This window comes from Balearica regulorum, chromosome 5 (assembly GCF_011004875.1).
Source record: "Balearica regulorum gibbericeps isolate bBalReg1 chromosome 5, bBalReg1.pri, whole genome shotgun sequence".
NCBI classification, from domain to species: Eukaryota; Metazoa; Chordata; class Aves; order Gruiformes; family Gruidae; genus Balearica; species Balearica regulorum.
The window spans coordinates 50,218,189-50,235,022 of NC_046188.1; the positions used below are offsets into that span (position 1 = coordinate 50,218,189).

Here is a 16,834-nt window from a genome sequence, read left to right on the forward strand (position 1 = left end):
CAAATTAGAAGCAATTCGGTTTAATACTGATCACAAAGAGCAGTAGTGTCTTCCAATGAGAAAAATCTCATGACACAGGAACAAGGCAGGGTCGTTATTTTCCAAAGACTACACATCAAAGGAGTAAATGTAACAACCACCACCAAAACTGAGGTGACACCAAAGTTTAAGAGAGAGTAATTTTTCTCACAGTACAGGAACACATACTTACACTTTCATTTGTATTGAGGGTAAAGTTGATATCTGAGACACGATCAAAAGAAACACTACAAAAAAGCAGATGTATGCAATAAACCAGGATGTTTTATTATGACACAAACAGATTTAATTTCTCTTAGGTATCATTAATCTTGTATTTTTAGATATTGGAAAAAGACAAAGTCATTTCCACCATAAAACAGTCAAATTCCATATTGACGGAGCCTAGCATTCATGTGATTTTTTTTTAACTGTGAAATATTTCAAACAAAACCACAATGTCATCTATACCCTATAGTTAGCTGTGAAAATGCAACAAGCCTAAGCATAACTGAAATTATATATGCAAACCTCAAATACTGTACTGTTATGCACTGTAAAAAAAAAAGTAAGCCTAAAGAATGCCTAATCTGACTATGGTCTACAATGATACAGCTCAAAATCCTGCAAGATGTGCATTAGCAGTTCTTACACCTTCTGACTGATTTCACCACTCTATAGAAGGACCCTCTTATAAGGAAGAGAGAAAGTGAAAAATGTAGTATCAACTTCTATTTCCTAACAAAAAAAAATAACATTTACCTTTTTTTTAAACCAATCACTAAAGTATTTTTTCCAAACTGAACAATAAATATTAGGATTTGCACATCTTCACATATTAAGATATCAAGCAGTTTCACTAAAGTAATTACAAACACGCCTTAGACTAAACAATAGCATTAGGCAAACTAAATCTCTAGAGGAAGCAAAAAGAAACAGAGGAGGAAAAGATGGCAACTACTACCAGACTTTCAGAAGAGTTAATAGTAGTCATCATCTTTTTACCAAGACCACACACTACCACAGGCATGATCTTAAAGGAATTCCAACTCCTATCCTTACCAAAATCCACTTGATTCTAACAAAGTTAAAGAGTATCCTAAGTTGCTTCCTTTCCCATCATATCTCAGTCTATAATCTTAGCATATTATGTGGTGTAAAAAGGCAGCAATACTTCTTAGCATATGCAAGCTTCAGTCAACCATCACTCACTAAACAGGTCTTACAGAAGAGCACTGAGACATTTTATTGTATTTTACCCTTTAGTAAGGGGTAAGGCCCCTTCAAGTAAGGCTTTTTATTCTTATGTTGCAGTTCTTGCATCCCAAACCATGAATTCTTACCAAAATCAAGATCAACTCTATTTTCAGCAAGAACCTCCATTCTTTCCCTTTCCCATTATGGCATCAGCATACTTAGAACTGATGAAAGAGATCAGCTGTTGTGTGGGATGGTTTTGTTGGGGTTTGTTTGATGTGGTGTGTTTGGGGGGTTTTTTTGGGGGTGGTGGTTTTGTGTGTTTTCTTGGGTTTTGCTCGGTTTTTTTGTTGTTTTTTAACCTGACCACGATTCTTCTCATATCCTCATCACTTACCGTATTTGTGGAAACAAGTCTTAACTACCTTGATCTTGAAAAGAAAAGGTAGATTTACCTTTCTTTCAGGAAGGATGCCCTTCCTTCATGTCCCCTACAGAAAAGTTCACTCACAGACACGTTGTTCCTGTCATCTTTTCCAGGAAAACTTAAAAAGTAGAGCTATTTGGTCTGGTACATAGATTTAGTAGGGGAATAAAAAAAATAAATCAGAGAAAGTGAAAGTGCCCCCAAGAATGCCATGTCATCGGACAGACATAGCTTTCAAAAGCAGAATTATAATTTAGTTATTTATTCACAGACACTGTATTCTCATGTTGGCACAATCAGGAAATTAGAAATGGAAGATAAGCTGTTGCTTTCCTCTGTAAACCGTTTAGGGAGGCTTCTATCAATGCACACAGATAGTAGAAAGAGACAGGACTGACTGGTAATTGCCTCAGATCAGTAAAGGCTTGTATTTATCATCAGCAAAAACACAGCCAAATACACAATAAGAAATGAAACTCCCGAGACTATAGTCAAAGTCAGCATAACATTATACTCACTTGCCGATGTCATCTTGATCAGCAAACTTCTCATCGTTGAAGCCAAACTGGTCAATAAAATTGGACGTCATTTGTTGCATCTGATAATCAGAAAAGGCCTGGCAACCCCAGGACCAATGACAGTGATATAATGATTCTAATAATACTCTAAATCCTATTTGCCCATTTTGCTCCAAAGAAACAAAACTCTAATCTAAACATAAAGGACAGGAAAAGGATTTGTCTTAATCTTTGAATTTTAAATGGTAACACTCACTACACACCAACTTACGTCTACTGACTTGAAAGACAGTCTAATAGCAGCTCTCAATAAAAAGTTAAATGTCTAGCTTAACCACATGTTAATCAGCACCTTTCCAAGTGCACCCCAAGACAACAATGAAACACCATACTATACTAGATAAAAGAAAAAGCTGTCTTAAAAGCTCTCTTTGTTCAAAGTAACATGAAGTTATAAATGGTAAGAACCAAAAAAGTACACTATACATAGATACTAAAGCACAGTTGCATATTTATCATGTAGCTACCACTAGAAATATCAGTCTCACACACCAACAATGTCTATTCAACATCTAGAAGGAAAACTATTAAACATTTTACGTTTCATTGTAGCATCACTGACTCAACTGTGCCTTTTTTTTTTTTTTTTTTTTTTTTAAATAAAGGTACCAGCGTCAACTGCCAGCAGATGGGCATATACACATTGAGGTACACACAGGCATTTCTTTCTATCACAGAACAGGAAGGGTTGGAAGGGATCTCTTGAAACCATCTAGTCCAACCCCCCCTGCTAAAGTAGGATCACCTAGAGCAGGTTGCACAGGATCGTGTCCAGACAGGGTCTGAATATCTCCATAGAAGGAGACTCCACTACCTCTCTGAGCAATCTATTCCAGTGGTCTGTCACCCTCAAAGTAATGAAGTTTTCCTCATATTCAGATGGAGCTTCCTGTGTTCCTATTGTTATGAATAGTTACTGGTTTTGTCCCTTATTTCCCAGGAGTATAATTAAATTATCACACATTCTCTAGGGACTTTCAATAGCGTTATTTCCATGTGTAAAGTCAGCCAATGCTAAGATATTCTAGGAAATACAGCTGTCACATCAACTCTCTAAGTTTCTTGCCCACGTAGGTAAAGAGACACAGTATAAAGACCTTTGAAGAAGGTGGTAAAGCTGAACGAAATGAATATGGAAAGAAAACAAGAGAATGCCTTGGATTAAGGCATTATGAAAACTGAAGGAAAGAAAAAGGAGATACAGAAGGATGATGTATATGGCAAGACACTATCAGGGCGGACAGCGGGTCTGAAAAACCCTCATGATTGGTAGGGTCACTATGCTAAGCCAGGCCAAAGCAAGAACTCTTTTACATTTTGATCCTAAATTTTAAAATCTGATAGTTAATTCTGAAAAACTTCAGGATTTGATACTAACACATTTAGTATATCAACATTACACAGGTAGACAATCAATTACTGACTGTCTACCCTAGAAAATAATTACTCTGCTTTACACTGTTTACTGAGCTCTCCTTTCCTGTGAAGTATTTTCATTATTATGGATATTAAAAAGCACCTGTAACTGAAAGACATTAGTGAATTAACTCCATGAGAAGGAAAAAAACCCCCAAGAAGGTAAGCAGACTTGCTCTGTTTTACAAAAAAGTGCAACCATGAAGACCACCACTCACCAGAATAAATAGAAAATTAAGACATGAGGTTTTTGACATCAGCTAGCTATGAAACTAATGTGAAATCTTATCACTACATCAAAATTGTCTACAAGTATATAAAATGCAGTTTAAACTGCTAGTGTATCTCAGATCCTAGACAGTTCTATCCTGTTCTCCAATGTATTTTCATCTCCAATGTATTTTCATCTCCAATGTATTTTATGCTTAAGAGACACAAAAAGTGGCACTAAGTTGGTAGAGAACAGAACAAAAATGACCTGGAGTAAAAGTTTCCAGAGCCACAGCAAGACAGCACATTAAATACCAGCATAAGAAACCTTACAACCCAGACCTAGGTGACAGAACACTTTTTCAAGGATGTCACTTTTGAATTGTTATTCAGAAACTTACACAAAAAGTATTTCTGAGAGAGACAGAAACTTTCCCTTCTGGAACAAAAGGGATTCATTAGAAGAAAATAGCATTGAAGTAGATTTGGATACCAGAAGAAGGAAGTCATAGCAAATGTAATTCTGCACAGGCAGAAGTTAAATTTGACAAAAACCAACCAAAGATGACTAGGTTCCTTAGTATTTTCCTCCCTTATTAATTCCTAATGGGTCCACTTGAATTTTGGAAGTTTGCCTCCTTTAACTGGACTAGAATGGGATACTCTAACTGAAGCCAAACACACCTTTATGAACAAGTCTGTGCAGCTTGAGAATGCTTTAAGTTATTTCAATGCATCTCCCATCAGTGTTTTATCTTGTCTAGTATCATGCTTTCCTTACAAAACCACTTTAGAAAGTCTATTTCACTAGCTTAGGAAAAAAAAAAAAGATTAAGAAAATGGTGACAAACTTGAAAGAAACAGCACTGGACAATCTGCATTTCTCTATATTAACTACCTGGAACTGCTGGGATGGCCTAGGCACCGCTGGTCACTAAGGGGATGCATGAAAAGCATGGAGATATTTCGATATCTTACTTTCTCACTAGAGCTGCTACAGATAGCACCCAACTTATCAGGTTTATATTCAGGTGTACAAGAATCACTGAATCAGATAAAAACGCATCAGATTCTTAAGACTTGAGCCACCATCCACAATTCAAACTTAGATAACCAATTACTTATTATATAAACTATAGAAGATGCACTGAAGCTAGTCTTAGACTAGGTAGTTACTACATAGCTGTTAGTGTGAGCTGAAAGATTTTGGTTGATGCAGATAAGTAATGTGTTCTCTATAAGGGATCTATCAGCAGTCTTGTGCTGCATGGCTCCCACTCTTTCACCACCAGTGAAAGAACTGAAAGAGATGCATGTTGCAGATAGGACAGTACTATTACAGAAATGCTGTCATTCTTCGTCAAAATGGCCTCAATGTTCTCCATCATCACTCAGTGCAAAAATACTCTAATACCATAACCGTATTAAACACTGTACCATTATCAATTAGTCAGCTACGAAAGCATTAGAACTTCAAGGTAGTCACACCTTTGACTTAAGCTTTCAGCCTGGTTGATCCAGAAATTGCCTAAACAGTCTCAATTTATTTTTTTTTAAATTAAACCAAACGATAAATAATTATCTTTGAAACACTCACAAATGAGTTGTCAAAAGCATATACTGAATTTAAAAATAAGTGATCAAGTTCACTGGAAATTTAGTTCAAGAAGATTTGGCTACGTACACTTGCCAGGTATCAAGGGTCTATAAAGTTAAAAATATTTGAGCTGCTAGATACAACCTGTCACAGGAGCATACTTAGCTCTTCATTTATATTGTTGTAAGAGCTGTAGAGTTTGACATTTTGCCAAAAACTAAAAGCGTGTACCAACAAATAGCTAATCCTCCTTGGCTTCTCAAAATAAGGGTCAACTTTTTTTTAAAAAATAATCTATTAGCAAAACCAAACAGAAATTCATATTTACTTTCATAGCAATTCACACTTGCCAGAAAACACAATAAGCCACCATTGCAAACATCTACTTCTAGTAGGAACTAAAGATAACACAGAAACTGTGTTCAACTTAGCCAGACAGCTGGCATATAAAATGTGTTCTCAGACAAAAGAATCTGCATACACAGCATGATAAAACACCAAAAATTGGAAGGCATACCAAGATATTGTGACTTGTGTTAAAAACCATACCTTTGGGTTTGATAAAACAGTTGTGTGCATGCACACATCTGAGGTTCGTTTTGAACTTTCTAGATTTATATTTGCTTATGATAGAAACACAAGTTCCACCACTGTTTTAAAGTTTCTTATTTATTTTTACAGAAAGAACAACTTATGCTGTTAAAAGAATTCAACTCACCTGCTGCAAAGAAGAATCCTGTGAGAAGCCAGTTTCTTTAAAGTCAATTTCATCATCACTGGAAGAATGAATGTGGCAGGTAGTAACCTATATAAAGGAATTTAGTCATTTGCATAGTATATGACAGCCACTCAAGTATACTCACACTATGTAGCTGAACATTTAGTTTCATATCAAAACAAGAAACTGAATTATTCTTAGTTTTCTCAACTGCTGTACCAAATAAAACAGCCCCTGAAATATTTCAATAGTGGTAACACATACATGAATATCAGATAGCCCAAAAGCGTCAAGGCTTTTGAATACTTCAGAATGATTATTTAACATTAAAAAGCCAGTCCTACAGCTAACATCTTTGTACTGCACAAAAAATACTGAACAGCAAGTGAATTAGTAGTTGCCAAAATACTCGATTACACACACAGATCCTCCTCCTCCTTTCATATATATAAAACTTAAAGGGAAACTGTCTTACATATCTACAGTATTTACAAAAAGACGAATTAAACTTCAGAAATTCATAACCAATGTGTACTTGCAGAAACAAACATGGAGATGTTGCCACAGTAACTGCTGTTTTAAACATTACCCTTGAAAGAAGAGATTTTTTTTTTTTTTTTGACGATCTGACACAGAACTAGTGGGAATAGTTTGTTCAGTGACACTGCTATCTAAGCAACATGTTCTTGGAAGTACTCATCTTCAATGAGAACAGCATTCCAAAAGTAATTTTAGTTGGGACAGTAATTAGCTAAAGTAACAGTAGCAACAGCTGATCCTTAAGACATACTCTATGAAGGATCACTAGCATAGAGCAAATTTGTAGATGACAAAATTTATACTGCATTTTTCTACATCCCCCCAGAACTCCATGTTACAGATTCTCAAGTGAAGTCCAGTGGTTCATGGATTCTTTTTTTATTTTTGAAGAAAATACAAATCTATACAAAAGGAGTACTGAAACACATACAAGGCTTCATACAAAACAGACATCTTCCTATGCTCCCACAAATATCACAGGACAACGCTACAGTCAGGACACAAGTGCAAGAGATAAATGAAGAAAGCTTGTTACCTGAAGTATACTGGCCTTTTATGCTTTTTTCTCTGTTAGTATAATGCTTATTGAAAATAAATAATTGGGAGTGCTTTATTCTTGCATGTCTACCATTCAGCTCTGCACTGCAATTCGCATGCTGGAAGTACCCTGACTTCAAGTTAGTGAATTTCTGAAGGAAACCCGACCTATCAACACTAAAACTGTGGATAAGTGGGAAGAATCGTAATTTACCAAATGATCTCTGGGCTTGTGCCTGGACAATTGTTATATAAAGTGACAGACCAAGTCCATCAAAGGTTAGTACTCATTGTATATTTATGAAAATATTCTTGCAAAGTCTGCACACTTCTAGGTGATTATATGGCATTCCAAACCACAATCTGAGCTGCCCTAGATACCATGTCCCCCCTCACATGGGTACATTTTGAGGACAAAAATATATATAGCAGTATAGGAGCATACCTACTCCTACAACTTGTTGGGGAATAAGACACCCAAAACCAAGTAATTTAACTTTTAACTTACTACTAATGAACAAGTTAATCCCCAGTAGAAATCCTGCCCTTACTGCCGTAACAAAAGGTAGCTCCAGCACTCTTAAGCAGACATAGTGTCTTCTCCCCCAGACTCTCCCTTTGGGAAAGAATAGGATATAAGGCCTAAGACACTTCCAGCTAACTGGGAAGGTCCCAGTTGACTGGAAGTTAGCAAACGTGACACCTATCTACAAGAAGGGCCAGAAGGAGGATCTGGGGAACTACAGGCCTGTCAGCCTGACCTTTGTGCTGGGGAAGGTTATGGAACAGATCATCTTAAATGCCATCATGCAGCACATACAGGACAACCAGGCAATCAGGCCCAGTCAACAGGGGTTTATGAAAGGCAGGTCTTGCTGGACTAACCTGACCTCCTTCTATGACAAAGTGACCCGCTTAGTGAACAAGGGAAAGGCTGTGGATGTTGTCTACCTAGACTTTAGTAAAGCCTTTGACGCAATTTTGCCCAGCATTCTCCTGAAGAAACTGGCTGCTCATGGCTTAGATGGGCATACTCTTTGCTGGGTAAAAAACTGGCTGGATGGCCAGGCCCGATGAGTTGTAGTGAATGGAATTAAATCCAGTTGGCAGTTCATCACAAGTGGTGATCCTCAGGGCTCAGTACTAGGGCCAGTTCTGTTTAATGTCTTTATCAATGATCTGGCTGAGGGGATCAAGTGCACCCTCAGTGAGTTTGCAGATGACATCAGTGCAGTGGCTCCTGCACTTGGGTCACAACCCCACACAATGCTATAAGCTTGGAAAGGAAAGCTGCCTGGTGGAAAAAGATCTGGGGGTATTGAGTCAACAACTAGCTGAATGAGCCAGCAGTGTGCCCAGGTGGCCAAGAAGGCCAAAAGCATCCCGGCTTCTGTCAGAAATACAGTGTGGCCAGGAGGACTAGGGAAGTGATTGTCCCTTTGTACTCAGCACTGGTGAGGCCACACCTCAAGTACCGTGTTCAGTTTTGGGCCCCAACTGCAAGAAGGGCATTGAGGTGCTGCAGCACATCCAGAGAACAGCAACAAAGCTGGTGAAGGGTCTAGAGCACAAGTCTTATGAGGAGCGACTGAGGGAACTGGGGTTGTTTAGTCTGCAAAGAAAGAGGCTCAGGGGAGACCTTATCAGTCTCTACAACTACCTGAAAGAGGTTGTAGCTAGGTGGGTGTTCATCTCTTCTCCTAGGTAAGAAGTGATACGATTAGAGGAAATGACCTCAAGTTGCGCCAGGGGATGTTTAGATTGGATATTAGGAAAAATTTCTTCACCAAAAGCGTTATCAATCATTGGAACAGGCTGCCCAGAGAAGTGGTTGAGTCACCATCCCTAGAGCTGTGTAGACATGGTGCCTGGGGACATGGTTTGGTGGTGGACTTGGCAGTGCTAGTTTAATGGTTGGACTTCATGATCTTAAAGGTCTTTTCCAATCTAAACGATTCTATGATTCTATACATGAGCTACTTCTCTTGTTTTCTGACAGCTGCTGCAGTTGAAGCATAAACCTGAACGAAGAAACTAGCATTACTCCACCGTAATAAATAAGTGGCAGAATTCTGCCAGGGAAGGGAGTGGGAAGGACCATTGTGAATTCCAGTGATTAATTCTTTACTAAGAAAGCTCCTCACTGTTCAGACCAGCAGCTTTCTAACACTAAACACAAGGCACAGGCACTTTTCGCAAATAATTCATTCTAATGTTTGGCATTTTTTTGCCTCAATTTCTGTTAATATTGAGAAGGATTTTCCTTAAGAGAAAGGAAGTACATGGTGATTTTTAAGGCAACCATGAACAATTTGTCCTCTAGATTGTTATTTTTAGGCTCAGGGGAGGTATATTCTCACCTAGTCTTTATGTATACCTCATGAACATTCAGTATCATGACTAGTATTAGAAGGATGCCATAAAGGGACACATCTAAAGTCACACAAAGTCTCTTGTACAAACCTAGTATTACAAATTGTACAGCATTCTTCACTGTACCAGCATCATTAATGCACCTTATCTAAAGAGAAAAAGATTACTATACATTTGTTGAATCTTCAGCTAGGTAACTGTAAGTAGGTAACCTTAGTGAAGTACTGCCTACCTTCTACCAGAAAGACAATTAGCAGTGGAAAAACAAAAATAAGCCTCCTGGTAAAGTCTGTAAAGTGTTTTGTGGAAACTCTGAGACAGAGGTGAGCATGTAGCAGAACCAAGTTTGCAGTTGTAGTTTTATAACAAGAACTTTTTTGAAAGACAGAAGAGCCTAAGAGGGAAAAAGAGAATGATAAAGTGTTGATAGAGTTACAGTCACCATCCCTGATGCAAAACAAATGAAAAAAAAAATAGCCTCGTAGCTGCAGAAGCAGTTCTTTATGCATGAGACTCCAGGACCACACCTTGTTCCGTTACAGTAAAAAAAGCTCTCTCTTGAGCACCAAATGACTGAAGCGTTTAAAGTACTCACAAGATGAGTTATTTCCATAGCCTTCACACAGTTAACTTACGTACATATTTGTTAATGAACTTCACATCGTAAGAGTACGCATACACATAAAGATCACATCATCTGAGCTTAGTACATCCAGTAAATTGACTGAAGAAGTTAAAGTATAACAGTAAGTCACAGTTCTGTCAGCTCAGGAACTGTGTACTTAACCATTGCATCGCCCGTGACTAGATTGTGCTCAATAGCCTGCTCAGACAGTAAAACCTTGAACCAAGTAAATAACTCTACTCATCTACCCAGCAATAAATATAAGGCTCATCCATAGAAAATTAAGAAAAGTGTTGCTCTGGGGACATTGAAAATCTGTGCTTTAAATTAGGTATATAATTTTTCAGGTATAAACGTTAGTTCTGATAAACTGTTGGTTTAATCCAGGATGCTTTCATCAAATTACAGAAAGGCTCAAACATTCATACCATATTGTCCAGGTTTATAGATGAAGAGGACAGATCTACAAAGACCAAAGCACAGATCAAAAGCATGGATATTAGGGAACAGTATGACTGGGAAGAAATTACTGGGGAAGAAGTCCTGTGCTTTCAGGATGCACCCATACAATAACCATAACTTAAACCTGACTCAGTAAAACAACAAGCTGAGTTCTGTCTTTTAGTATCGCCTACACCACGTTGTACTGTTCATGACTGCTTATCTTTGAACAAAATGCTAATCCAATGCACATGAGAATTGATCATGCAAGCAAAAACAAAGTCTATTTTAGAAATTCAAACACACAGTATTTTCCAGATGGCATTTTAGATACAAGAATTTGTTTTAATGCTTCATATTTCTACTCGACTGAATATTATGGAGCTTGGAGATGTTTTAAGTGAGGTTTTACTGTTGTTACATCAAGTACGTCCAAGCAAATGATTATATATTTTAAGAGCTAATTACAATGTTATTAATTATAAACCAGCTTAAAATTCTGCCTCTTTAGATGACTCTTCTCTTGGCCTTGACGAAGTAGTAGTTTCTAACAAGAGGAAAATATCATTATTCTAGAAACACCGTGAACTACTTTGCATTCACAGACTCATGGAAAAAATACCATCTGTACATCATTTGGTCCTGTCCACAAGTTGCACAGTTTCAGATGAATTTCCTATTGCTTCTATTGCTACACACATCATGTTAGCATTATGTTCCAGTAGCTACATCATGTCGAAATAGCAAATTTAACAGTCTATTAGTCTTATAGCCCAATTAGTATAGCACCAGCACAAGTTAATGAAGCCACATGCAAAGCACACATTCCTGGAAAAGTCACATATATTAAAATTCATTAAATGGTCTGTTGACACTGAAAACAGCCTCTGTTTAAAGTCTCCATGTGTTTACTCTTAAACTGTATGTTTAACATGGTTACACAAAACCTCTTCATACTTCTACTTAGGTTTACCTTTTTTCCTAAAAGTGTAATCACTACTGCTGTGTGCAGAAGAAATAAGATGGGTGTACAACAAAAGTATGCAAAGTTACTTAAGCAAGGTCAGCACCACATGCAGTGGGATGTAGGTAGCATTTTCTTATTAAAACTTACATAGGCTCATTTACATACTGTAGATAAAGCAATTAATACCAGCTCCTGCAGTTTTAGTTTGTATTCTTCAGACAGGAGTGTTCAAGGACACTAACTTGAAGCTGTAAAGAAGTCCTCCTTCTTGGCGATTGTCTGGGATGAGCTATACAAACCGAGCTACTGCAAGATTCCCGTACAAAATATTATGATACGGCTTCAGTTGAAAAGTAAACTAAAGAATTATCAGTTCCATAGCTCAGCAACTAGATGTACTTCTTGACACAAATACATAGTAGTTGGGAAGACTGGTTGTGCTGCTGACAAAAAGAAACTGGGGCCCAAGTAAACAGCAGCAATTTTGATACTTTACCCATCACTACTTACCAGGTCCACTGTATTCCTTTTGTTAGTTTCTCCTAAAGAGCTCGTGCAAAATGTCTCCCATCGTTCTCTGACCTCCTCTGGAAGCTCTAGCATAGCAAACAAAAAAAGCCCAATTCGATACTATTGACAATAGAGCATCACTTAATTTTTAATTGTTCTGTCCTGCTCCACCAGAAATACATTACGGAACATATACAGTCTCCTAAATCTATAAGGATTACTCCATCTAGAAACAAGTCAAAATTAAGCAGGTCAAGAATCTCTTCACATTTCAGGGAGCTTTGATATGGTTTGGAAAAAACCTAAAAACTTAAATTGAATGCACCAAAAATAATCCACTATTTTTTTCTTTTATCCAATACCTACCTTCTAATTTGATTCATTTCCTCAAAATTTGATAATGAAAGCCATGAAGACAAACTTAAGACCATTAACATTACCTTTAATGAGCTGTTGGACTAGTGTACTGTTTGGCCCCTTATCTGTACTATGCACAATACAGTTTGCTATCCTTGTCAGATGACCCATATAGCCATGACGTCTTCCCCCTTCAGCCCTGCAAGAGACAAAAGCAATTCAAATGTCCACACTCAGAGCACCTGTGCTACTGTATTTTGTTATAAAACACTCTACCAGAGTCAAGAAGTTACACAAGACCAATTGCATAGGGGTTCTTAAGCATAAGAGTTGCATCCTAAAACCCAAGGTTCACAAAAATACTCAAGAATTTAAGACACAAACAGGTTTGACTGCACTAATCCAGTTTAGAAGCCTTAACAAGCACGTAAACTACCAAGAAGGAAGTGCAGAGTATCTGAACATATTATTTCTGCTTTCACATTTGTGTTGAAAGAAAAGTGTACAGCATTATCAAGATAAAGATGAAATTAACAACAGATCCACATTTTTTAGGAAATTTCTGTTGCTGAGAGTATTTTTCAAAACCCCAATACACCAAACATTCTCTCAGAGCTTTGAGTCCATGATCAAAAGAGAAAAAATTCTTAAATCCTATGTGTGCTCTAGTATTGCAGAGTTTCTTAGCACTATATTTAGCATACAGAGCTGGAAGGGTATGACCAACTGAAATTTAAGTTAGGATCATTGCTTTTCTAAAGTTCAGGAACGACATTTACTTGCATACTAAAAGTACAATTACAAGGTGGTTCCAATACTTTTTATGTGACATAACTGCTTTGTAGAAACAGGAATTACAAGTTTTTACAGTAGTGCTTTGAGTAGCTATGATCTGACCAAAGAGCTAAAGTTCTGACTTGGACTGAATTTCTAGCATTTAGCTGCAAGCTAACCAGACATTTGCTGTGTCCGCTTTTTAAGGTTTTGTGCTTTTTAAATGAAAGAAGAGAAAAAAAGAGACAGACCCACTCAATTGGCTAGACAAACCTCCTATGAACTTGACTCAAACCTCTGTAAAGTGACAACAGTTCAGGAAGTAGCTTATATTATGCAAGCACAAATCACATTACAAGATTTACCACCATCATCAACACGTGAGGTAACTGAAATTATGCTATGTTAATGCAAGATGTCATGAATGAAACAGTATCACATTGTTTACAGAAACAACTTGAGAGAGATTTCCGTCTTACTTCCTTGACTACTTAGTTAACAAATACATTCAAAACAAGCAACACATGAAGATGGCAAAGGTTATAATTTCTAATACAGGCTATGCCATAAAAAGCACTTGTATTTGACAAAGCTGACTGACTTGTCATTGCCTAGCCAAAAAGTCTAGAATACAATTGTATCTTCTGTTAGCAAATGCTTATTAATCCTGGTGAATCAAACAGCTTTTTACTATGTCAGATTTTTACCAGCAGAAAGCAGTCACCCTCAAGCTTCTACAGCTGTTCAAAATAACAGTAAGTGACAGAATATAAAAAGCATTTCAAAAAAATAATCCATTTCCTGAAGCAGCTAAGCTAAATACACCTTTAGATTACCTCAAAGACTTATCTTTTATATTTGGAGTCATACCTGTACAAAATTGGATAAAGGGGTGAATTACAACAGTCTGCTCATTTCTGACAAATAAAAAAATCAATTCTTTCCAGATAGAAGCACAATCTGAGGTTTACAACAGTATTTTCTGCATTAGTATTTGTGAACATGAGGCTAAATGTTTAATTCATCTATATACTAAGCATTGGATCAAGAACATTCTTATCCAACCACCTAATCATTTTAGGTTGAATCTAGGTAAACAACTTTCCATACCTTTCTCCTATGAGAGTCTAACTGCTGATAAAGTTGGTAGTTCTCTATAACCTCAGGAGAATAAGATATAAAATAGAAGACATTTGGGAGAACATGTTTTCTCAAATTAAGTCACATGCCCTTTTCTTTGTACCATCATCTTCACTTTAACATCCTTATTTTCAGGTCAGTTACATTAGCCATGCATTTAATATCTGATTTACATCAAATAGGAAGAGGAGTATTTTGGGGAGTAGAATTGTCTCAAATAATACACCAGCAGACCAGCAACACTATCCCAGTCAGCTAATTCAGTATTTTGACAAGTTAGAACTAGTATTTACTGTTCAGTATCTAATGAGCCAAACTTACAAGCCTTCACAGAGAGCTGTTTTATCACTTCAGGTGAAGACTGAGAGTTTCTCCTCCTGCTATGAACACAGTTTCAGACAAATTTTAGCTACTTGAAACTTCCATCCTTTCAAACACATACTTTTAGAAGGTATTCCATTGCTGAGGACTTTGCTTTTACTACTTAGGAGTCTGTTGCTCCCCAATACGTAATATGCTTTGGTGTGTTTATAAATAATTTTCTATTGCTTACTGGAGAAAAGTATTTCCTGTCCTCTCAAAACTTATGGTATGTTTCTGTAATTGAAGATGGGTAGACTTTAAAGATTATAGTAAGATCTTATACATGGCAAAAATGACAAACTATTGTATTCTCAAATTGTCATGGGAAAAAACATTAGAATGCTACCAAAAAGTAGTATATAGGAAAGCTTTAATCCAAATATTAACACACAAGTGTTTTTAGAACTGGCAAGATCAGTTATGAATTGGTCATACATTCATGTCACAATTCAAGTCTTATGTAGACAATTGCAGGGAATGAGAAAATAGTTACTCACTGTTTCTTCTCATTCATCTCCCATGCTTCAAGTATTCGTTCTATTAATTGGCACTTAAGGAAGAGCTATCAAAAAAGCAAAACATGCTTAGTAGTAGAAAGTGGAACACTAGTATGCATTTGAGAGTTGATTTTAACAAATAAAGTCTTACAAGACAACTAATTTCAGGTTCAAGATACTTTCATTAAAGGGTTTAAAGTTCAGAAGCAGCAGTCAGATGCCAACCAGAAACCCAAAAGCTAAATCTACATTAATTCTACTTCTCTTTATAGCTACTGAGTTGTAGTAGCATGAAGTTACTAAAATAGACATTTTAATTCTTAAAAATAAGAGGAACTTCTCCTTCAAGGTAAATAAATACTTGCAGCTCTGCAACACATGCTCATTTTTGGGGCAGCAAAAATTTACTCTATGGCACTTTCAGGTTTAACACCCTGAACTGACATCAAGAAAAAAAAAGAGAAAGATATTCCCATTCATTCTATACATAAAGTAAAATTGAGGTATATTTTATGTAAGAATAACTGCTACAATAGCCTGGAAACAGGAAAACTCAAGAGATTCCAAAAAAACCCACAACTTACATGTTTCAGTAAGAGATTGTCCCCAGTGGAATCCTGATCTGTAATTGTGCCATTTTCTGTGCTTTCAAGAGGACTTGCAAGAATCAATGCAATGCAGATTTCTACTTGAGTATGTAAAAAATTATTCCATGTATACTTAAAGAACATGTCCTGAAAAACAAATTCAACCAGGTTTACGCAACCCTTGCATTAAACATAACCAACAGTCTCACCTCAGCAAGTCATCTGAATGACTACACTGGAACAAATATTTCAAGTTTTACAATAAGTATTATTATGCAAAAGAAAATTTGTGACCTACAAAAAAGTTAATGCTATTATCTGAACACAAGGACTATCATACTGGATCAGAACAAAAACTCAACTGCAAACTGGATTTATCCTGGGGTAACCAATAATGCACTTTCAGAGAATAAAGACAGGGAAGAATGACACTTTCCTCACTTACATTCTTTTTGCTACCTACAGCCCAGAGAATCCCAGAGTCAGAAGTGTTATTTCTGACTTTAGTAGCCCTTGACAGATTTCTTTGAGTTCACTTAACCTTCTAGCATCTACAGTACTGTTTATAATGTGCTCCTCACTACAGTGAGTTTCCTTACAAAATCTTATCTGCCTGTTTTGAAGCTGTCATCCATTAATTTTATTCTTCTATTACAGAAAGCTACCTCAGATAACCTAGATGCAGGTTAAGATTAATAAGCATCATACACAAGACATGAACAAATACTGAGGCTGGGATACAATAACCAGTGTTCATTTAGTCACGTTCCTGGTTCTCCACATTTTTCCTCTTAAATATAGGAAATATTTTTTTTCCAAGCTTTATGTCCAGTTATTTTACACTACTGCTTATTGCAAAACTCAAATGATTGCTGTCATTGCTAAAATTAAATTAGTTATGGAAATACATGTGGTGATCGAAATAGCATTAAATAATTTAAGTCGCATTCAAAATACAGCTA

At 36.7% G+C, this 16,834-nt stretch overlaps 1 protein-coding gene across 16 annotated transcripts in view; it reads right to left on the bottom strand.

The window, feature by feature from the left end:
* Positions 1-16,834, bottom strand: part of PPP6R3 (protein phosphatase 6 regulatory subunit 3) — a 67,865-nt gene that overhangs the window by 15,281 nt on the left and 35,750 nt on the right. For 13 of the 16 annotated variants that reach the window (XM_075754784.1, XM_075754779.1, XM_075754781.1 and 10 more), the window contains 7 exons: positions 15,870-16,019; positions 15,286-15,350; positions 12,595-12,710; positions 12,155-12,240; positions 6,162-6,248; positions 2,161-2,258; positions 212-266 (listed from right to left, as the gene is read on the bottom strand). In XM_075754784.1, coding sequence (XP_075610899.1) covers positions 212-266; positions 2,161-2,258; positions 6,162-6,248; positions 12,155-12,240; positions 12,595-12,710; positions 15,286-15,350; positions 15,870-16,019 — 657 coding nt within the window. The remainder of the gene's footprint in view (positions 1-211; positions 267-2,160; positions 2,259-6,161; positions 6,249-12,154; positions 12,241-12,594; positions 12,711-15,285; positions 15,351-15,869; positions 16,020-16,834) is intronic. The other 3 variants (XM_075754788.1, XM_075754789.1, XM_075754787.1) reach the window with 2 other exon arrangements.